Raw genomic sequence first — 23,796 nt, forward strand, 5'->3', positions numbered from 1 at the left:
TTGCTTGGTTTTGGTCTTTTAATTTGACTGCAGGTTGTCCAGGCTAAAAACAGCTTCCTCAGCAGTGACACTTATAATTCTGTAAGAAGGCAGAAGATAACATAGACAACTGCTTTTAACCTCAGAGTTGATGGAAGCTCAGCCTGGATAAAATCAAGATGCTGACTAAAGCAATCAAAAAAACCTCAAGGTTTTCAGACTTTTGATTTATTATGCCTTTTAGTTATACAAGTTCACAGTCTTTAATAAATCACAAATTTCTGCTAAATTCAGGGAGCTGCAGCTCCTTGCTTTATTTAGTTACTATGCTTTATGAGTTAGACATATGAAGTTGTCCAGTCACTTACACTTTTGGTGACATCCAGTATGGATTAGTCTTACTTTGCTCAGTAAACATTGTCTACATAAGCTGTGTAAAGTTCAGACATGTTCTGGAGATAATAGTGCCCTGCATTTAGTTTCCAGATGAGGTGCAAAACTTGCTGTTTGGAACACATGATTTTACAGCTTAGCAATTGAGTGTTGTGTTCATGCTTCATCTTGATGTTTCAGAACTTTGGTATTCTTTAACTAATGATCTATAGAAATAATCTTACTAAGATAACAGAAATGATGAAGGAATTGATGAAGACTTAGGTCTTGCTATGCCACATTGCATTAACAGAGTATTACTCTGTTTTTACTTCAAAGAACCTATAGTCTAAATGAGTAAAACCATACATGGACTTAGAAAGTGTAATGAAGTATGACAGAAGACAGGAAAAATGGCAAGCACAAGTTTCACTGACATGGCTTTATCTTGTGATGGGTGTAGTTGTTAGGAGTCCAGTTTAAATTCAAAGGAAATTTGGGGAGAAGGCTAAGGGAATCCTGGGCAGTGAGAGGAGTGAGTTCTGCCAGGAGTAAATATAAGTGGAGAAAAGCAAATGTGGAAGAAAGGGGAAGGCTGGAGGGATCAGCCAGTGAAAAACAGTGATGAACTAGTCAACTACAAACATTTTCAGTATGCAAAGACCACTGGTCTGTTTGCTCTTAAAGCTGGCCTAGCTGCCTGTCCTGTTTCTCCCACAGCAGCAAGCTGGGGAGATTTAGAGTACCACTGGGGTTCCTGCCCCCAAGGACATATGGCACTCCCCAGCCAAATTCTGCACCCTGCAGCCTCTGCCAGACCCAGTTTTCCCTTCCTTGCCAAGTACAGAAGTCCCTGATTTAGCTCCTTCTGCAACTCCTCCAACCATCTGGAGTCCATGCCTCCTTCAGAGCAGTGGAACTGAAATGAAAATAGAAGAATGGGGTGTGTTTGCATCAGTTCAGACTACTGTTGTCTTCTTTTCTTATATTTTAATTAATATTTGTACATCTGCATGCCTTTAGGAAAATAGCATAATAAAATTGAGTGTTTAATGTAGTACTTTGTGCCATTCTGAAGTAACATTTGAGAAATTTGTTAGAAGCTTTAAAATATTTTGGCTCTTTAAAGCTTTCACACTAGAAGAATCTATATTTTGAAGTGCATAACTTGTGGAGGAGGGAAGAGGGTGGGTATTTACATGGTAGTGTATCCTTTTCCCTTTTGAAAGACCAAAAGCACACTGCATTTTAAATGTTGATAACTCCTTATTAAAAACTTTAAATGCTCCTCAGTGACTTCAAGTTGCTGAAGGACTGCCTTTTTCTTTCAGATGTGTTAGAATTCTATATTAGCACTGGTTTGCCCTTATTTCTGAATTATTTTAATGATGGCAGCCATGCCACCAAGCTGTCTGTCAAGATGTGGGTGGCGGACTATTATTTCACTTCATAAATCATAATTTACAGGGTTTTTTATATCCATCTTGGGGATAAACACTTTATGCTTTGTGTTTTCAGCAGCAATATAAAATGTAATTGATACTTGGAGCAATATGTTAGAAACATGGACAGAGAAAGCCAGGAGAGAAAAATCACAAATGTTTAGTTTTTCTGTGGGTTGGTCTACATACTGAGCATTTTTTCCATCTGATTTCATATTCTTAGCACTTCAACAGAGGATGATGATGAATTACATTTACATGCTGCCTGTAGGTTACTATAAGGATGTTTCTTTAGTTACAGACACTCAACAGATCACTTAGCTCGACAGGGTCATTTTCTACCATTTGTGGTGTTGCTAAATAAACTTATCACTTTGTGCTATTGTCTTCCAGATTCATGAAAAACTGCATTATTATGAAAAACAGAACCCGGTGCCCGTACTCCATGGTGCAGCAGCCTTGGCAGATGATGTAAGTGTCCCCTGCTGAGATCACTGGTGCCAAGCCTCCCAAAAAACTGTCTGCAAGCAGAACTCCTCATAGTGCAAACATACGAATGTTATCCTCTGAGCTGAAATCATAAGAAGCTGCAAATGTTTCCAAAGGGGCCGTCATCGCTGGGCTTGTTGCTGATACTACTTTGATTTTCATTCACTTGCCTGTTATAAAAACATTGCATCTAGATAGCCTCTTGTTCTGCTTTAGTAACTACGTAATAAAAATTACAGGTTAGAACTCTACAGGGAGGGGGAAAGCTGTCAACTATTAGTGTTTTGAGAAAGTCACAGACAAGAGGAATGTTTTGGAAAAATAGAGACAAATGAGATAGCAGCACTGCTGACAGAACATGAAAAATGACAGATAATACTACAGAAATGAAGCATATGAAATGCCTAGGAAGGAGGCTTGTTAAAAAATAGAAGACTATTTAAGAAAAGGTACAGCAGTGATTTATTGATATTGGAGCTTTCCAAATTACCTTCATAACCAAAGAATAAATTGTTGAAGTGGTCAGCATTGATGGAGTAGTTAATTTCCTGTTACAATAATTTTTATTTTAAAGAAAAAAAATCTAACCTGCCATTTCTTGCTATTTGGTTAATTCTAGGATTCAGATGAATTGTGCACACACCTGTATAAACTATGACTGAACCTGAGGTAGACCAGGATAGAGAAATGTTTAATAAACTGTGGTTTAGGTGAAATCCAGAAATCTGTTGTATTTGATGACCTCAGGTTGCTTTTTTGAAAAGGCAGTATGTATTAAGATCTGTTTCCAATATGCTATGTTTGAAACTTCACGTACTTTATAGATGTTTAAAAAATCTTAACTATCTTTTTATATTTTTTATTTTTATTTTATTTTTGATCTTTTTAATTTTACAAATGTTTAAATGTTGTGAATCAAGAATGGTAACTTTTTAACAAAAAACTAAATTAAACATATTTGAAGTCTGTTGAAAATAGGATATAATGTATTTTAGTTATGTTTCACTAGGAGGAGAGCTATATCCTGTAACATACCAAATATAATAATGCATTAGCTTTGCCATCAGGTATATATTAGTAATATTTTCTTAACCTTCAAGTAACTGAATAATGTTGATAGGAATTTTGAAAATTAGAAAGCTGGTTGAAATTCTCTTCATTGAGTTCTTGGTGACATTAATAGTCCTTGTTAACATTTGTGTTCTGGATCTCTGGGCTAAAATTTTTAATAAGAATAATTTCTTATTTGTAGATGCAAAATTTAGTACTTGGTATTTTCAGAAATGCTAAGTAATGTCCTTATTTTTTCAGCCCCATTTACAATGTATACTTTTAGAAATGCCCAAATTAAAGTACTGTCACTACTCAGTTGAGAGAGGTCAGGGGTTTTAACCATATGAATGTATTATTATGCATATATTTTTATATATATTTTGTTTTTAAAAGTTGCATAGATATGTATGTTGGGACATTGAGTGTCTCTAGACATTTGCCTACTTTTTCAGCACAGCTTCTTTTTAAAGGTGCTCTTGCTGCTTCTTCATTTTTGCTTATTTGTAGGCAAGCAGCTGGCTTTATGAGCACCAGCCCATAGAATGAGGATGTCCTTTGGCAGGTGAAGTCAAGCCAGCATGCTGCAGGATTCTCTGTGTTTCAGTAATCAGCAGACTTTGAGGAAGCTAACTTATGTGCAGTGGGTTTTGTAACTCCAAAGTCCATGAAGCTCTAGGATTAAGGTGCTGTTCAAGTTTTGTCACATTTCTGACTAGTTTTCAGTTTCAGGGATTTAAGAGCATGTTGATGATATAAAGCGCACTTCTGGTTCAGTAGGCTTCAAGTTATGTTTTCTCTTCCTACTGATAATAACTGTTCTTTAGTTAAAGAAGGAAATATTAGCAAATGAATATTTCCTGTTTGATTTAAAATCCAAATTTGAGGTGCTGCTAACATAACCAAAACCTGTTTACGGAGTGTGTTTTTATTCTTGTATTATTTTTTAAGCAATTTTAGAGGTAACAATTGTGGTGAGGCTTCTTTTCTTATTTTCATATTCCTATCTGCCATACTTCTCTGTTCTTGCCCTTCAAGCTGAATTTCCCATCAAAGATTCTATTTGTTCCTTTTTTTAGAGCAGCAATATCTGACTCTTGATTCCGTGCACATGATCTAAACATTGCTGGGAATATAGGTATATATGGCAAATAAGGCCTCTAGATTATTAGAAAGACTGTTCTGTCAAAAGAAGTTTTAGGACTTTCTCCAGAAACTTTAACCCCCCAGGCCTTGGTGCTCCTCATCTTGTCGGGCTCTCTCTGTATGTGCCCGTCTCCCTTGCTTTGACTTCCTCTCTCTGTCATGGCAGCTCTTCATAAAAAAATCAGTGAAATGTTATGGTTCCCTCAACAGAGAATCATAGATGTTCGCAGGCCACTTTTCCTGCAATCTTTGGCATAGGAGGGGATCAGCATGCTATCGGTATGCCCAAAGTATGCTATATAGCTTGTGCTTCTGGTAGCTGTCACAAACCTAGGCACTTCAGCAATAACACAATAAATAAAGATACAGTCCAAAACTCCTAGATGCACAACAAGCAGCTCTTTTGATACCTATTTGCTAACCTGGAAGCATGGCTTTGTCATCCTCCTATTCCATCAATGGAGCATTACATGTGCCTTTCAGACTTACAGCAATTCTTGGAAAAGCCTTATAAAACATTTTTTTTAATTATTTTATCCCTGAAAAAATACTTTAAATTATGAGATTAAAAAGTTAAAGAAATAACAAAATATTGTTTGTTTCTTACTGCTCTAAACCTTAAGTACCTGTATTTACATTTGCAGCACCAAAGCAAATGCCAGTGATGCTGAAGTTAATAGATGTGTACAATTCATCTGGGAGAGAAATGCTGAAGCAGCCATCTTTACTGAGTGATTGCTAGTTTTTGTCAATGAAATACAAATTAATAGATTTTATTCTCTAGCGATGAGGAGTACAGGCTAAAAAATGAAAAGAGGACAAAGGGGAACATGTGTCATATACCTGCTGTCATTCCTGTCATGGCTTATTTTCAGCTTTGCAGAGCTTTTTCATAGAGCATGCAGACTAGTTTGCAGTCAGATTATCTCAATACTTGGCTTTGTGTGCCTAAAATATTTCATTCTGACCTTTCCTACAGAGATTGTTTTCTGTGTTAAGACCAAATACTGTTAAGATTAGCATTGATGTATTGGATGGCTGTTTTTAGCTGTGAGTTATAGTTAGAAGGCTATGGGACTGTAGGTGATGAATTTTTGTTTTGGTCTGGTACCCCTGTACTAATTTGGAGGTTAAAAAAACTTACTTCTAGATTTGTCTATTATATATAATTATGCAAAGTATACTTATATCCATTTATCTTGAAAATTTATACAAAATGAAAGCGCAAATTTGAAAGTAGCCTAGATGAATAAAATTACTTGCTGCAAGTAGCCAACTTTCTTTGAGACGTTTTTATGGTACTGATTTAATGCAAAGAAAATGATTATCTGAAATAACTTTTTGGATTATAATCATGTAGCTTCAGAATTTTAAACTGAAGTTCAGTGTTGTGAAATATGTTTTAGCTTTTCCTTCTTCTGGAAAAATAGTTTGAGTTTGAAATCCTGCAGTAAAATATGCCTCTTGAGTCCAAATTAGTTGAGAATGTCATGATAAGAAAAACTCAAGAAAGGAGCCAAATAGCCATGGGATTAAATGTTAGACTGCTGCTCTATTGTTCACCAAACCACAATTCTGTAGTATAACCAAACATAAATTAATGATCTTGTTGTTAGGACATAGTTTGTGCATTTTAGGGGCTTGAATTGTTGATGACCTGTTATAAACTGTATTATGATTAACTCGTTTCACGTTTAACAAGCTCCTTCCAGTGTATGTGTAAACATAATAAAAGGTTCAGATTGCTCGCACTGTAGGGGCACTTTGCTTTCTTATCCCAGTCCTAAACAGCACAGCTACTGTGGGTTTTTGGAAGCAGTGTGGATTTCACCACCTCATTCGAAACTGGTTTTTATAGACAGCGTCAAAGTTTGATCCAGTCATTTTTACAAGCAGTCCTTTGTCTGCACGCAAAGGACCATTCACTTAAATGAAGTGCTGGGATTTGCCCCCATCACTATAAATCAGAATGTGATCTGGCTGCACCCTTGCCAGAAATGATTACTTGTGTTAAACTGAACCAAAAGGCCTGGCTTAAATCTGGTCCACTGAGAGCCAGAAAAAGAAGTGTGGTTACTGGTGGTGTTTTTCTTCATGTTGGCTTCTATGTGAACACGTTGGAAAGTAATAACCTTGAATAAGATAGATTCTGGATTGTCACTGATGCATTGAGTAAAACAGTGCTTTACTAATGGTTTTTGTGTCTATTCTATCTCTCACCCAGCTGGCTGAGGAGCTGCAGAGCAAGCCACCGAACAGTGACATCAGAGAACTGTTGAAACTCCTATCAAAACCCAATCTCAAGGTAAGGACATGTTGCGCGTGCAGAGTGCTCTCATCATGGGTGTGAGCATCTGCTTCTATGGGCTGCGCAGAGGATTGTCTTGCTTTAACAAATATGTGTGCTTTTAAGAAGGGACACGATGTTAATCGGAAATACATTGAATGTTGCCCGTAAATTATTATGCTGTTACTTTATGTTAATTTATGAAAGAAATCCAGTGGAAAGCCATCACTTATTTACAATGGATGTTCTAAAAAGTAGATACTTGATATTTGTCTTTTGCTAACTTTTTTTTTGCATCTGCTTCATAAATTTATTATAAATGTGCTTTTACTAAAAGATTTTCAGTCATACCATTGATTTAATTGCACCATGCATAAGTAGAGCAACCTGATACTTTGGACAAAATTCCTGATGGATATTATTTTTTAAAAAAATCTAATTTTGAGAACTTTCTTGAAAACTCTTGGGCTTCTCTGCAGTACTTTCAGGGAACTTCATACCTTTTATCTGACAGTAGACTATAGAACCATTGAATTGCTGAGGTTTGGAAGGTTGTCTAACCAACTTGCTGCTCGAACCAGGGTCAACACTGACTTTAGAGCAGGTTGCTCAGGGCTTTTTCCCACTAGATCTTGAAAATGCCTGGGAACAGACATTCCACAAACACTCTGTGCGGCCTCTTCAGATTCCTAATTATCCTCCTAGCGAAAATGCTTCCATATATCCAGTCAGAACCTCCCTTGTGTATCATTTTTAATGAACACTGTCACTTTTTTTTTTCCCACTCTAAAGAGAAGTAAGACCTTGGTGCTCTAGATGCATATCACAATGGTAATTATATGCGGCAGTTGGTAAGTTTAGAGGAAAACTGTAAAGTGAAAAGTAGCTCTTTTTTAAGACAGCTGCTTCCCTATATTCCCTGTAAATCACTGATCCCAAAACCCGAGACAGTAGGGTATTTGCAGAGTGCTACAAAAAAAGATCAATTATACCTGCTTTTTAAAGATTTTTGCACAGTTGGTTATGCCATAGTTTGCAAAGTGACAAGCTGTTTTTCTCTGAAGGCATGAGTAATGTCAGTGGTGTATTACAAGAGTAACTGTTGGTGCATCAAATTGCAGAGATCCTAAGCTTCGCTGTAGGTATTGCATGAGTGAAGGTCCATGTGTATTTCATACTCCTGAAGCTTTAGTGGACTGAGTCTGAAGACAGTTGCCCCAACTGCATCTCGCCCTCTCCTTGCTTTCTGTCTCGTTCATTCATCCCCTTGCTGCCTTTCTCCGTTTCCCTCCATCAGTGACTTTCTCATTCAGTCACTCTTCCTGTCTGTTTCTTGTAAGCAGTTAAATGCAATGTGATAATCTTAGTGGGATTCAGGGAAAAGTGCCTTACCCTTAGCGTGGTTAATGTAATTGAAAACTGCAACAGCTTGGTAAATGTCTTTCTTGGTTGCTGAGCAAGATGGCTGGCTGCAGGCTACCAAGCCCTTTGCATGGCCTGAGTGCCTAATCCTGCACAAAGCACATGTTTCCCTGCCCTGCATAGCTTACAGGTGTTGTGTGCATTAGGGGAAAGAACTGGCAGCATGTGTGATACTTTTGCCTATCCATTGCCTTCTTCACCTGCTATCTCATGGCAAACATGCCTGGGAGAGATACTAAATTACCGCAGCTTCCTCCTCCATCAGGTTGACCAGGTATTTGTACTGCAGAGGCTGTTTAGTTGAGATTCTTCTGCTGATTTCCCTGCTCTCTCTTGGGCAGAAAAGGAAGGAGATTGCTGGAACTCAGTATTTCCAGTTCCTCTGCAGAGAAGTCCTAGAGTCTGTTCAGCTATATCTGAGCTTATTCTGCATAAGATTTTCAGGCCTTTCATTATGATGTTGATAGCTGGAGAGTGTTTCTTTGTTTCTTTTCTTCTTGATTCCTTGAGTAAAATGATGTCTAGAGCAACTCTTTCTGACACACCTGAAATTATTTGGATAACTGATCTATCTTTTCCAATGATGTTGCATAGGCTTTATCTAAAAATTTGTATATTGCTTAATTTGGGATTGACTTAAACTGGCTGTATGCTATTCTGTGGGGGAAACTTATCCCTCCTGATTGGCTTCTAACTGCACCACTAGCTGGAGCTGACAGGAGAGCTTCCTTATAGCTCTGCTCTAACGTTCATGGCATGGTGAAGGATGGTTAGGATTAGTTCACTGCACTACATCACTTTTTCCACAAGTGGGGTGGTGTAGAGGGAATGGTCTAGCAAGGTGATTATAACTTTGCAGATTTGGTTAACATGCCAAAAAAGGCTGGGAAAAGTTTCCAGCAACTGATTAAATTAATATTTCTATATTTTCACTTTGTGTTATAAAATTCTTTTGTTGAATATATAACTGGGTGTTTGCATCTGATGACTAAACTTTTGACAGGTTTGTGTTATTTGTGGTTTTTGTCTATACAGAAGTATTTTAAAGAAAAAAATAATTTCTCTGAGGCAGTTACATTTATCAGACCTGAGATTTCCAAATTTCCTAAAAATATTTCCAAGGTTTTGTCAGATGCATTTTCTTTTGGGGGAAAAAAAAAAAAAAAATTGAGTATTTCTAGTCTTTTAAAAACTGGATACAATATCCAGTTACACTGAGTGGTTTGGGTTTGGTTGTTTTGTTTTTTTTTTCCCCTTGTCTAAAATGTGGAATTCTTTACCATAATTAAATGAGCTAATAATGGTTATAGTTTATCTTTTCTGATTAAAACAGAACTCTGGAAGTAGAACAGAGCACGTAGCTCTGGGAAATCAAGTGGATTTGTTTATCTCTATGTGAGAATTGCATTTCCTTTTGGATTTAAAATATGATTGCAGAGTCCCATGGCTGCAGGCCAGCCACATCTGTTGTTCTTAATTTTCAATGTTGAATAAAAACTTACAGTTTACATTATGTAAACCTGCTATACCTTGGTAAAGGTATCAACAAATAGGACAGTATTCCTGTGCCTTAGAATGCAAATCCAGTTGAATGCAGTATTTGATTTTTAACCGGACCTGAAATGAGCTCTTTAAAATGCACCTTGTTATCTCTTATTCAGAAAGCATAAATACAGCAGTGTCTATCTTAAGCTCTTTTCCGTCATAACCGCACGTGTGCGATCAAATGTTTGCAGTCACGTGAGGAAAATAACTGTTAATAAATGCTTACACTTCCAGGGGATAAGTATGCAAGTTTAAAAGCTCTGCTGAGGTGGTGGTTCAAAAATAGCGTGAGAATTTAACATGTCAAACTTAGAATGGTGGTACATAACCAGAACTAGATGTACCTAAACTTACATTGCTGTGTTTGTGTTTCTTAAAGCTGTGAGTTATATGAGGATTTTATTTGGTTTGTATTATTAAGTTGCACTAAAATACATACCTTAAAGATATAAAACATAAAAGATACATAAATTCATGGTGGGGCTAGGCCAGCCTGTGGGCAGTGCTGTTTGTTCTAGTCTTAATGGAGTTTGGACCTGTATGAGGGCATGCTTGTGTGATTTGAAATGGTGGTAGAGCAGGCTTGGATCCACCTGCCTAGCTCTCTGTAAGCGTATTTTAAATTTCTGAAAGTGAAATCTCATACTTCTGCTGCTGTCAGTGCTTCCTGAGTACTGTAGTAGCAGCACTCACATACAGGTTCTGTGTTGCGGTGGGGCAGGCCTGTCTGCCCCCCTCCAGCTTGGGTCTCACAAGGCGGACAGCAGCTTGGCGCACCTGCACAGAATTTGTTGTACAAACCCTGCCTGCTGGCCTGTCTTCTGACAGATGTTGAGATTTTTTTGTTAATCCTTTCCATTTGTTCAACAAAGGAGCTGGTGCTGTGAATTAATTGTGTATTAGATATTATGTGTAACGCTACCACCATCTCCATTATAAGTGACAGGCAATGCGGAATGTCTGTTATAACTTCACATGAGCAAGGAATAGAGGGAGGACTGTGTTGCTGCTTGGAATGTTTTATTCTGTATAATTCAGGCTAATTGGCTGTATTTGAAGGTGGGGTAATTCCTGGCCTGTGTGGGAGTAAGTACTGCACCCACTCCTGAGTTTTTCCTCAATTGCTGTAATGACTTTGTAAGACTTTTATAATTCTTAAGGTGTAACCATGGATTAGATTATTTTTAAACATATTTCAAGTATAATTTGCTAATTTTATGAAGGAAACATTTAGAAGATGGTTTGTGTTTTCAAGATTTTGGCTTTACATTCCAGTTATACATTTTTTACAGGTTTACAATTACATTGTAATTACAATTTACAGATTTACCTTTACATTAAAGTTATATGACTTTATGTTTGAGTGAAAAAAGAATTAAGAACCTATGTAATACAGTCTTTTTCATGTGTAAAAGAAAGGAAGAAATGTTCCTTAGCTTCCTTGTCTAGTGACAACGTTAAAGTTACTTAATGTATGTTGTAAATACACAACATATGAAGTTTGATATAACACTAAGCTTCTCTTTTACAGAAGACTTAATTGGTTTTAATTATTTTGCTTTTCTGTGACGTGCTGAGCAGAATATATAGTAGGGATATACATGAGGAAATTTTTCTTTTTCTGGTTTAAAGAGAAAACACCCGTGTATGTGCTTTTGTAAAAAAAAAAATAAAATAACAGCATAAAGAAATAAGTGTTCTCAGCTTTAATAGTTTATGGTTTGAAGAAATTTCGGAAACTTATGTGACAGCAAACTGAACGCATGTGAAGAGGGGAGTTGTACTAAACATTGGAACTAATCATAAAAATTTTAAAGATTATGATCAGGTAGGCACCACTGCAATTACGAGAGATGTCTTTATAGAACAATTTGGCATTTTTAATGAATTTGGAAGAATTGCTGTTGTTTGAGAGCAGTATCCTCTTCTTTTAATTAGCTACGTTCTCTAGAGACAAAATACTTTTTGTTTTACAGTTGTATAAATTGAAATACATAATTGGAAATGAAGATTTATGATGTTAACACAAAATATATCTAAAAGGGAATTTAATTTTGAATTTCTAATGCACATGTCACAATCAAGTTAGCAAAATAGTCTTACGTTTCAGTGGGGATGCAAATGGGAAGAAGGGGCACTAGAGCTCTGGGAGTCACAGGGTAGAACCCCAGTGACACACACTAAGGAGATGTAGTAAATATGACAGATGATCAAACTAAGAATGAAAGACTTTAAAGCTTCCAAATTATCTTCCACTTTAACTAAAAAGCTTTCTTGAATAGTAGGTCTCAGTTCCTTTTCTAACAAGCTGATAAAAGCTGTATTCTTTTTAGGACAGTGCCATAGCACAAGCTCATAATTGTTTATTTTCAAAATTATTTGAAATTTGAAAAACTGAAACAGTTGCCTATAGGAGTTAACATTTTGTTGATGTGGCTGTAACAAAAAAGTCTACAAAAAGAGTCTTTTAGTCTATTGGACACTGTTATCCCAGTTGTACTAACTTTGAGATAGGCTTGGGATATATTATCATAATCTAACTAGCTCTTAACTTTGTGTTTATAACGCAGTTACATTCCAGATCCTTACATATTGAAATGAACAATTTACCATTTGAATTTAAGCCATATTAGGGTAAATATAGTGTGTTATAAATTAATATAAAATATGACCTTTGTGATCATTGCTGTAATGGACAGAAAAATAATGATTTTAAAAGTTTATGCCACTGTGCTGGTACTGGTCTGAAGGATGTTTTTACTTCTTATGACCCAGAGGAAATTAAGCTTTTTTTTTAACCTCCTAAGAATGCCATGGTAGTTCTGTCTGTTTCAGTGGGGTTTATCTTCTGGTTTTGTGTGCTGAAAGGTTTGCCAGCTGCAAGTCTGAAACATAAACCAGGTTCTGAAACAAGGACACAAGGCAGGACTGTGAATAACTTCAGTGCATCATGCAAGAATGTAATCACTTTGGACACTATACCTGTAGCCTTACAGGGAACAAGTGATGGATGTACTTGAAGTATTTTTCTTGGTTTCCTTTTCATTACCGTAGAATGAATAGAATTTTGAAAGCAATTTTAAGGTAACTTGCAGAGTGAAGGGAAAACCACTCTCAGATGACTGGAAATGTTTTCAGATTAATTTATCCACGGACAACTTCAATGTGCTGTTCAGAGAAAATAAGGATTCTTTAAGTTGTTTTCATTTTTTTAAAAACTGCTTTCAAATGGCAAAGATGCATACACCAGAAAATTGTAAATAGGATTTATGCTTGCTGTTTTATCTGCAGATTATTTGAGGTGTACCTGACTTTCAGTTTCACAAAGCATAAACAATTTGCATTTGTAAAGATTTTCATCCAATGGATACCTCCCTGGCTTTCCTTAAGAATAGGACTATAAATTAAAGAAAACTAAAACTTCAGATAATGAACCCAGGGCATTTTGCTTTTCATATGTTTCCTCTATTTGTTTTGGTTTTTAAAAAAATATAAATAATATTTATATATTAAATATAAATAATGCTTCCTTTTCCATTGTTCTGTCCTGTTCTGTTTTTCTTGTATTTACTGGAACGTAAATACTGAGGCTCACTAGATTTGCACATCAGAGTGTTCTGATCAAAGTGCTACTTGTTCTGTACAAAAAAAACCCCAAAACCAAACATTTTAAGCCTTTATCAGCAAAGCCTTGTAAAGCTGCATTACAGTCACTGGCAAAATTTGACACAATTTATTCTGCAGGAAACAGCAGGCATTTTTTTTCAAGAACATTAACATACAAAGCTTTCAGAGAAAATACTGAGCTACAATGATATAAAAGAAAACCTGGTTTTGCTTTGAAAACTTCATGAAGCATTTCTTATAACATGTAATTAAAAAAAATCTTAATCTAAACTTTGTCATCTTTCCAACATTGCCTTTGTAATTAGACTTGCTGAGGATTTTCCATCAGGGTTTTTTGCAGAAATATGCAGTTTCTGCAAAGTCAACGTTTTCCACTGGAAATTGTTGGGATTTGCCTACTATTGTTCAGGTTTTGCATCTGGAGAACCCAAATACGAATTTCAGGTTGGTTGACATCTGAGATACATTTGGGCTGTTACTGTATCCCAGACACTTGGAGGACCTTTTGGCTCTGTCCCCTTAGAGACCTGTCTTCCCGAATGCACCAATGCTTTCTATTTTGCTCTTGTCCCTGAGCGACTATTCTCCTCCTCTATGAAATATTCATGAGCACACATGGTAACACAAACTACAGTACCTGTTGAGGAAGCATAATTTACAATTATTTATAACCATTTACTCATCAGTGGACTTTGAGGTTTGCTGGTAGGACTGATTACAGGAGTTGTGCTCCTAAATTAAGAGATTTTTACCATACAAACCAGTTTATTAATATGGTGAGCTGGAGTACATCGTACTTCATATGTCAACTGAAAAGCTGCCTACCTAATCCTCATTTGCAAAATCAGATGTCATTAATTTCTGAATCTGCAAGAGCCTGCTTGATTTTTTGGATCGTGGACTGTGAAATATCAGCAGTGAGAGAGAAATTTTCTTTGTGTAAGTTGATAGTGTAAAATTCCAATTTATAAACTGTGAAATGATCAGTGATAGCTTTAATATGAAAAATATAGGACTAGTTATTAGACATTTCAGAGGCCTGATGAAAGTTCATTTCCAGCTAGATCATGTCTAAGAATTTAGCTGAACATCAATATTTACATTTAGGTAGTGCAGGAGTTTGAATCATACCTTCTTTCAAGTTCTAAATATGGACCATGTTTACATTAGTGAATCATAAGCAAAGAACATAGGCATAGAAGCTGAAATAAAATCTTTTTCTCCAGAGGTGCTTAAATATACATGACCCAAATCTTGGATCATCCATGCATAGTCCTGAAGAGCTGTGCATTTGAAAACAAAACCAAAACAAAACAAAAAAATCATCTGCACTTCTTGCAGTGCCTTGTGGTAGGTAAAACTTAGTATCATGGAAGTGAATAAGCTGATCACTTACGTACAAAAAGAGAACATTACTAGCTTTACATTGCCTTGTGCATTTACTGCACAATTATGCTGAATACATCTTGTTTATCATAGGATCCAAGTTTTATTTCTTGGCACTTGCAATTTGTTTGCTTTTAAAAAGTCCCAACCTCTTCTACGAAAGTCTAGTCTGAGACATAGTTTTTCGGACTAAGCATAAATTACATTAACTGCATGGTACAAAGAAGCTGCTGAAGAAATGTCCTTTTACTCTGTGAATATGGATATTCATGCATTCAAAACTTAGGGAAGTTTTCTTGAGGACAGACTCTAATCGCTCCTACTTGAACATATCAAGTGAAATCAAAATGGCTTTATAAGGTGGGTTTTTTTGCACATTAATTATTGCCCAGTGTCTATGCTGCTGACTATTTCAAGAGTGACTACAGTGGACAGAGTAGGGTGTTAAAAGAAGCAATGATGGAAGACAAGCAAGAAAGAAATTGTGGCATGTTCAGTGTACAGCATAAACAAGTTTGTGATGACAGAAGCTCTTCTGGAAGCTACACTGAGAAAAGACAATTTCTGGCATTCATAATCATCTAAAATATGCATCTTTGCACTGAAATAAAGTAGTACAACAGGGGAAAATGTCTTATTTGAAAAATGTAGTACTTTGTGATTTAGTATGTGTTTTGGGAGGAGGAGGGAAGAGGTTGCAGTTGTGAGTGAAGAAAAGCGTCATAAATAAGACATTGATTGGCATTGGTTTATAATACTTAGGCTGCCTGGGAGCCTGGTCTGACAGTCAGAGCAGTGAAGTATCTTGTTAACACTGGTGGCATAATTAAGTGTAGCAGTGGACAGAATCTGTTTTACAAGTTTCATTGTCCAGGGTAGTTTTTTTTGGACATGTTTTAAGTTGCTGCGTTTTACTCTGGAAGTGGTGCATTATATTATATTCATCTGTTTATCTGCCTGATTTTTTTTTAAACTGCAATATAGAACCTCATTAAATTGAACCAGTTCATGAATGTGCCTTAGCTTTATGTGGAAAAACATAATTGAAGAAGACGAGTATTAGAAGTCTTAACTGTAAGTCGCCTGAAGTAAAAGCAAACACTACTTTTGTTTTAGTATATATTTGATATTTCACATCCATCTTAGAGGACTGGATGTGATTGCATGGCTTTTATGTATGTAATGCTTCATAATACACATTTCTAGGAGGAACTATAATTGCTAGCCTGAGGTTTTTAGCTCAGATGTAAAATAGAACTAATCTTTGGTGAGAGGGAGCTGGTGATTTCTAATGGTAATAGTACAAGTGCATAACTCTGTCTAGGGAAGAATAGCAGAAATAATTAGTATGTTGAAATGATTTTATCAATATCTATCAATATGCGTAGAAATTAGTAGAACAATACAAATTTGCATGAAACAGGCATCATTGTCTCCTGTGTTTATTTTGTTGAAAACCCAAGTTCAAATTTAAACTTCAGAATTTCAAGATTACCATATGCTTTCTGCCTTCAGCTTTTGAAATGATAGATTGTGGCTTTGCCTGGATATTGTTTTCTGTCGTTGCAGTCTCCTCCAGGAAAAAAATCTTGGAATAGCATAATGGAAGTGTCATGCTTTACTAAAACATTTGCATTATCCTCAAGAACTTACATTTTGTGGTCATTTGTGTACTCACTCAAATATTTCCTGCCTTTTATTAAGTAGAAAGTAAACTGCCATCAGAGAAATGTAGCCGTTTTCTGGTCCTTATCAAGGAGTTTCTTCTTAATCATCATTGTAATTGTTACAATAGACTCGTTATTACAGTCATGGAAATGATATATTCTGTGTCGTCCACGTCAACAATGTTGATGTGTTCTGCTGATGTGTTCTCAACATTTTGAAACTGCTTTATTGTCAGAAAGGTTATCAGTTTGTAATTTACTTCTGCTATTCAGACTACAAATTTTGTTATAATGAGTCTTTGAGAAAAAATACCAGGCCAAAATATAAAATATTCAAGGATTTAAGAGAAACTACTTGGAAACAGAAGCATCTGAAGCAGTAGACAGAATTCTATGTATGGCTGTTGCTGTTATTCCTGCTACAATGCATAGTTTACGCTACAAAATAAAAGCATTACTTAAACATTTTTTTACCAGTTTAAAAGGTATTATAAATAATGAAGGCTTTTCAAAATAGAGAAGAACTTCGAGCTCTGTATCTAGAAGCAGCTGTGAATTTTAGATTATAGCTGAGATTCTAATTTTTTTTTTTTTTTAGAGCCCTAGGGGAATGATCTTTCTTAACTCCCTTTGACTTTGAAGATTTTTATTCGTTCACCAAGTTCATAAATGATTTTATTTTTAAGACTGAACCTTTTGTCAGGTTTTGTTAGACTTTTCTTTGAAAAACCTGTTGTTTGAGCTTTGCATGAACTGGAGACGCAACAGAGAAAGAAGGGAGGCAAGACATGCGACACATGGTTGATAAGGACCTGCCTAAACCAAATCATTTCAGCATTATGTTCCTCAATCTCAATCATGAATTTCACAATAAATTAAAAATTCTTAAAATAATTTGGAGCGTATATGAAAGGGATCCAGTATCCATGTTAGCTTCCAGAGCTCCTGTGAAGGGAATGGCTGGGCAACAGCTTGCTATCATGCATCTCATGAACAGAAGCACTGGAAGATGCTTATTTTGCTTATTTGTTTCATAAGACTGCTTACCATATTGCAGAAGCTTTTTATGTAGGACATAAAGAATGATGTTCTTACTTTAGGAGACAGGTTTTTTCCTGTTAGTAATAATTGTAATTTCAAGCTAATGTGCAAAAAGCACTAGCTGGTTTTGTGTGTTTGAATGCAGTGTTCTGTATCCACAATTTACTAGATGCATACACTGTGTATATGAAAACGTACTTTATGGAGTTGTTTCCTCAATTTGACATGTGTTAAAATCATATATCAGAATTATTGTCTATCCACATGCGTCATGCTAGTGGAGTCTATAAATAATATCCTCTGCTTTGTTTTTCATAAACTTTTCAGATGTCAAATAATATACTGTTAATGTTTCTAGGCATTGCTCTCTGTACATGATACTGTTGCTCAGAAGAACTATGATCCTGTCTTGCCCCCCATGCCTGATGATATTGATGAGGAAGAAGATTCAGTTAAAATAATCAGGCTGGTCAAAAACAGGGAACCATTGGTAAGCAGTCCTGTCTTTTGTTTTGAGGTTTTGTGTTTGTGCACTGGGTGAGGAGTGTTCAGATAATAAACGGGAATAGGTGACATTAACTTGAAATGTGGACAGACAGACATTACGTGTGTTTGTTCGTAACATTCAATAATACACTTGTGAATTCCATTTGCAGTCTTTATTAATAAAGCACATCAAATGAATAATAAGGATTTGTTCATTCATGTTTGAGCATTGTATATGTGGGCCAGACTGCGCATTTATATCACTAATGTATTCATTTTTTATCTTGAATTCAAATCATGAACTTGTTTTAAAATGAGAGAATGAATCCCCAAAGAAATCTTGACCTATGTTGTGAACTGTGCCTGTTACCATTCATGTAAAAAATGTGACCTTCCAGTACACTGAAAAGAAAGCATAAAAACATATTTTAAAACACTTGAATTGAAATCTGGGCAAATTTAAGATGTCTGTTGTTGTACTTTGGATTATGAATACTAGAAAGTTAATATCTTCATGGGGATATCTGGAAAAATGAAAGGACTAAGCCTAGGTTGTGTTACAAGAATATTAAAATACTTCACTGATTTGGTTATTTTTATTTGCTGTAGAGTGGAAGTCATCTTGCATAAAATTTAACTATATTCTTTTTCTCCTGCAAACCAGTAAGAGCTTTGGTTTATATTATACTTTGTATTTGTTTTAACAGATAGCAATCCTGAAAAAATACCTGCAAAGTTACTTTGAGAAAGCTGTGATTTTGTATTTGAGATGACTGTGGGAGGGCGATTCCTCTGTTAGACATACAGGATTGTTTGTCCCACAGTCGATAACTTACTGTCGTGGTTTAAACCCAGTCAGGTAATTCGTTCGCTCACTTCCCCCCCCCTTTCTTGCCCTCCCCCTGCTCCCGGAGGGACGGAGAGGAGAATTGAAAAGAATGCAACTCCCACGGGTTGAGATAAGAACAGTTTAGTAACTAAGGTATAACACAAATCACTACTGCTACCACCAATTATAATAATGATAAAGGAAATAACAAGGGAATACAACACCTCACCACCAGCCGACCGATAACTTGCCCCCCCCCCCCCCCCCCAGCCCGACCAAGCTCCGACCGATACCTCCTCCAACCCCTGCAGTCTCCCAGCCCTTCTGGCTAACTCCCAGTTACATCCTGGGCATGACGTGCTGTGGTATGGAATACCTCTTTGGTCAGTTTGGGTCAGGCGCCCCGTCTCTGCTTCCTCCTGGCTTCCCCTCCTCCCTGGCAGAGCATGAGCCTCACAGAGTCCTTGGTCAGGGTAAACATCACTTAGCAGCAACCGAAAACATCGGCTTCACCAACACTGTTCTCAAGCTAGAAGTCAAAACACAGCACTGCACCAGTTACCAAGAAGGAGAAAAAAATGACTGCTACTGCTGAACCCAGGACACTTACTATCACTTTTATTCTTGATGTATTTCTGGCATCAGTAAACAAGAAGTAAGTTTTGGTATTAGCTGATTGTAGGTGCCCATGGGCATAATTAAAAGTTTGACCATATGGAAAGTTTTTACTTTAACATATTAAACCTTTTTCTTTTCTTTTTTCCCCAAAAATATTTAAATCACAGCTTTAAGCTTTCCTCTTTTTCATCAAAGAAATTCTTTGAGGAAGAAAGCAAACTTGCTTTAAGATACTCGGAAAGAGTATTAATTCTGAAAGGTGTGAAAAAATTTGAACATGTAGCATGAAATGAGTTCTAACTGAGCAGCTTATTTTTAGTGTTAATGAAAAGACCCTTGATTTTTCTTGCATTTGTCAGGAAAATTTTCATAAAAATCTTAATTTACATAGTTTCATGTTTCAAACATTATTTACTACTAAGATTTTTGTGAGTTAAATACTGTAAATTACAAAATGTATAAATAGCAACTTTGGAAACAAAACTGAGGGAAATCTTACATGAGATACATAAAGTTTTTCAGATTTTAAGCCCTTTTAAAGAGGCAGTTAGGGTTGCCTAAGGCGAAGATTATCCTTGGATTGTTCCTCAAATTCCACTTGTAGCCATTTACTCCAGTGGTATACTGAACACTTCCAGATACCAGGGTGTCTGTTGTGGTTTAATCCCTGCATCTCTGCCCCACACAGCTGATTGCTTACTCATTTTCCGCTGTGGGATGGGGGGGGGGGGGGGGGGGGGGGATCAGAAAGATGAACGTGAGAAAACTTGTGGGTTGAGAAAAGGCAGTTTAATAGGTAAAACAAAAGCTGCATATGCAAGCAAAGGAATCCATTCACCACTTCCCATGAGCAGGCCATTTCCAGGAAAGCAGGGCTCTATCATGCATAATGTTTACTGGGGAAGACAAGCGCCATCACTCCAAGCATCCCCCGCACTTCCTTCTTCCCTCAGCTTTGCATGCTGACCATGGTAACATTATGGTATGGGCTATTTCTTGGGTCAGTTGGGGTCATCTGTCCTGCTGTGTCCCTCACAGCCTCCTGTGCACCCCCAGCCACTTGCTGGTGCAAAGGCATTGACCCTATGTAACTGCTGCTCAGTAATAGCTAAATCATCCCTGTGTTTATCAACATGGCATTCAGCACAAATCCAAAACATAGCCCTATATCAGCCACCATGAAGAAAATCAACTCTATCCCAGCCAAACCGAGCACCATCTCTTAGAAGGTACATCCACACTTAGCAAAGCTCTTGTGCTAAGGAGGTAACAGAGAGGGTTTTATTTAGACCTTTCTTTTACTAGACAGGATGGCAGCCATGGAAAACAAAAAATGTGAGAGAACTCAGTTCTGTGGTTTAAAGACTGCTTAGTTTATTTACCAAGGCAAAACCAACCTTATAATGGAACCTGTAATAGACCTATTCTAGGAAGAGGCAAAGGGCGGGAGCTAATTGCAGCCTGCAACTAATTGAGAGTGGGGAGCTCACAAGGATAGTAGAGTCAAACTCTTCTCAACAGTGGAAGATGCTAAAACACAAGGCAATGGCCACAAGTTGCAGCCCTGGGAAGTTTAGACTGGAAATTAACAGCAGTATTTCATTAGTGTGCAAGTGTCGTCCTCCTCTTCCATAACCCACCCATAATCCATTTTAACATTATTAATGTTAACATCAAATACGAATTTCTTTGCTGCAGCTTTATAGTGACTTATTATGACACCATCACCACTGTACATAACAAATCTATTATTAATTTTTTTTGCCTTCCCTAGAATTTTTTTGTCCCTTAGGTAAGGGTGAGAATAAACATGGAAAGTAATCTAGGTAAGGTATTACCAAAATATGGCATGGCAGAATAAATAAAGACAGGTTTATACTACGTATATTAGATCTACTCCATTTATGCTTCCTCAAGTTAGTTTACTAAAGAAAATATATGCCATATGTTTACTAAACTATTTAAAATTTTGTATCTTTTTGGTGTCTTTTCCTTCGGAGCTCGTTCTAAACTCTTGGCTATTCTTAGTACAGATCAAAGAGTCTCTGCTTGTTTGGTTTATCTATTCACTGTTCTCCTGTCAAAAAGTCTGACTTCCACCTGCATCATTATATCAGTATTCTTGCTGCTGAGCTTGAGATTGAGGCACCTTACAGTATTTCTACTGGGATAGAGATTGTTTGGATTCTTGACTTGAAGATACAGAGCTCTTAGAACTTTTCTTTCACCTCAAATAGATTATCATTCTCTATTTGTACACAAACAGTAGAGGTTGTTTTTCTGCAAAGTAGTAAGCTATTTGCATCAGTTGCATGCTCTGGGCTTTCTTGAATTGGGTATCTCTTTTGGATGACTTTCAACAATAGTCTCTGTGAAGCAAATGAAGCACTCTCTTAACTTCTTTGGAATATATCTAGCGACCATTTTTATATAAAACTACACCACATTTACTCTTGCACTTGTTCATGCTTTTCCGCAAGTTAAGCTTGAATTCCCAGCAGTAATCATCTGAAAAGAGAGGAAAACACATGGTTTGTGGGAGGGCCTTCTGTTTGCCAGTTTTCATCAGTTCAGAAGTCAGTGCTGAACTTTCATCCAGTTTTTTGGAAGAGGTGATTAAACGTTTTGCTAATCCTTTTACAGTTGTTTTGTTTGTTTTTGTTTTTCCTAAATGGTCTATTAGTAAATGCCATTCTAGCAGTGTATTGCTCAAGCCAGGTGAAATTGTGTTAGGAAGTTTATCTGAATGAAGTAATTCAGAACATCTCTGAACCTTACATAAAGAGAAGCATCTCTTTTCAGAGACTGTTCAAAATTCATCTGGCTATAATTTGGCCTTTTATCAGATAGCTTGGAGGGTTTTTACTTTCGCTTACCTCTTCAGGGCTTTTTCAGCCCTGTCCGTGGGTAGGACTCCTGACATCCAAGATGTACAGCCACACTACCAGGAGTTCAGTTCTTGGCCTCTCACTACTTCCAGCTCCCAGATGATGTTCCAGGTTTGTTACAGCTGTCATGCAATTATTCTGATTAGGATGCATCTTCATGTTAAAATGGTTGCTTTTTCATCACATAGATTCATTCCACATAAATCTAGTGATTTGAAAACTCATCTCTATGCTGTGTCTATAGTCAACAGAAAAATAGGCAGATCTAGAGAATAAACCATGCTATCTGTTTAAGAAGCCTACCCTAATAGAAGGATTATTCATTCCCTGGAGTTGCCTAATTTACTTCTTTTTTTTTATTAACTATAGGAGAAGCCTAGACACCTGGCTTGAGCTAGATACCTGATTTCCATAGCTAAACTTGGGAGAAATGAGTGATGGTGTTTTAAAAGCATCATCTGCATGGTTGGTTTGTGCAGATTCTACAGCTCTGCCTTGCCTCTCACTCTGAGTCCCCTTAGCTTGGTTCTTACCAGTGAATGAACCCAACTGTTTTATAGGAGGGATTAATTTGAGTGTAGGGGTAGCTTTAGTGTGTATAGTCTGCATGTAAATGGCATCAACTTTTAAATTACTCTTCACTATAAGTGAAGTAAGTATAGTTACTTACCTTAAGTTTACTTTAAGATGGTAAATGTATTTGCATTTTCAATAGAGCATGAAATTAGGCTTATTGAAGTACTTATTTCCATTCAACATCTGCATGTGCTTTTATTTAACAGAAAAGTATGCAAAAACCTATTTGCAAAAAAACATGTTAACTGATGTTGTCAACCCTTTTTTTAGTAATTTATTTTACAGGACAGTCTTTCTTTAAATATAAAGGTTTATAGATTCTGGAGCCAGCAGATAAATGGATGAAGTAATAAAGCTTATGTCTGTGAAACCCTGAGTGATGCTCACCAATCAGTATTACTACATGAAAAATGGAAAAAAACAAACACCACCTCTATCAAATAAACAAAGGAAAAAAAAAACAAACAAAAACCCGAACAACAAAAAATCCCCAAACCAACAACCCAAACCCCATTGCAAGAGCCTTGCTGAAGGAGCTTATATTATTTTTAGTGCTTTTGCATGGTATACCTTTAAACATATTCTTGGTCTGATCACCATATGGTTCCCAAACTCCTTATTTTTCCCTTTAAAATTATTTTAAACTGAGCTATGCTATTACATCTGTGTATGTCTCATTTAGGGTAACTTACATTTTGGCTCTCAACACTGAAAATATTTTCCAGCTCTCAAAGTCCAGTCTAACCTTCTTCCATTTTTAAAGCTCTAAATGAGGAGCTGCACTGCACATGTAACTGAAAGTACTGGAGCTGAACATCTCATAAGGAGAAATTCTTGCCAGATTATATATACCTCATAGTTTAAGCAGGGCTGGCAGCAGTACAAGAGAAGCTGCTTTTTCAGAAAATCAACTCTTCAGGTTTTCAAAAAAAAAACCAACCCACTT

General features: G+C 36.6%; 1 protein-coding gene across 2 annotated transcripts in view; it reads left to right on the forward strand.

Annotated features, from left to right (window-relative positions):
* Window positions 1-23,796, forward strand: part of MPP7 (MAGUK p55 scaffold protein 7) — a 155,261-nt gene that overhangs the window by 87,615 nt on the left and 43,850 nt on the right. For both annotated transcript variants that reach the window (XM_061468191.1, XM_061468192.1), the window contains exons 5-7: window positions 2,187-2,264; window positions 6,703-6,783; window positions 17,812-17,943. In XM_061468191.1, the coding sequence (XP_061324175.1) occupies window positions 2,187-2,264; window positions 6,703-6,783; window positions 17,812-17,943 (291 nt within the window). The remainder of the gene's footprint in view (window positions 1-2,186; window positions 2,265-6,702; window positions 6,784-17,811; window positions 17,944-23,796) is intronic.

The sequence above is a fragment of the Pezoporus flaviventris genome, unplaced genomic scaffold, assembly GCF_033815535.1.
Source record: "Pezoporus flaviventris isolate CSIRO_AGI_PZ_B2104156 unplaced genomic scaffold, CSIRO_AGI_Pfla_v1 ptg000047l, whole genome shotgun sequence".
In the NCBI taxonomy this organism is placed as follows: Eukaryota; Metazoa; Chordata; class Aves; order Psittaciformes; family Psittacidae; genus Pezoporus; species Pezoporus flaviventris.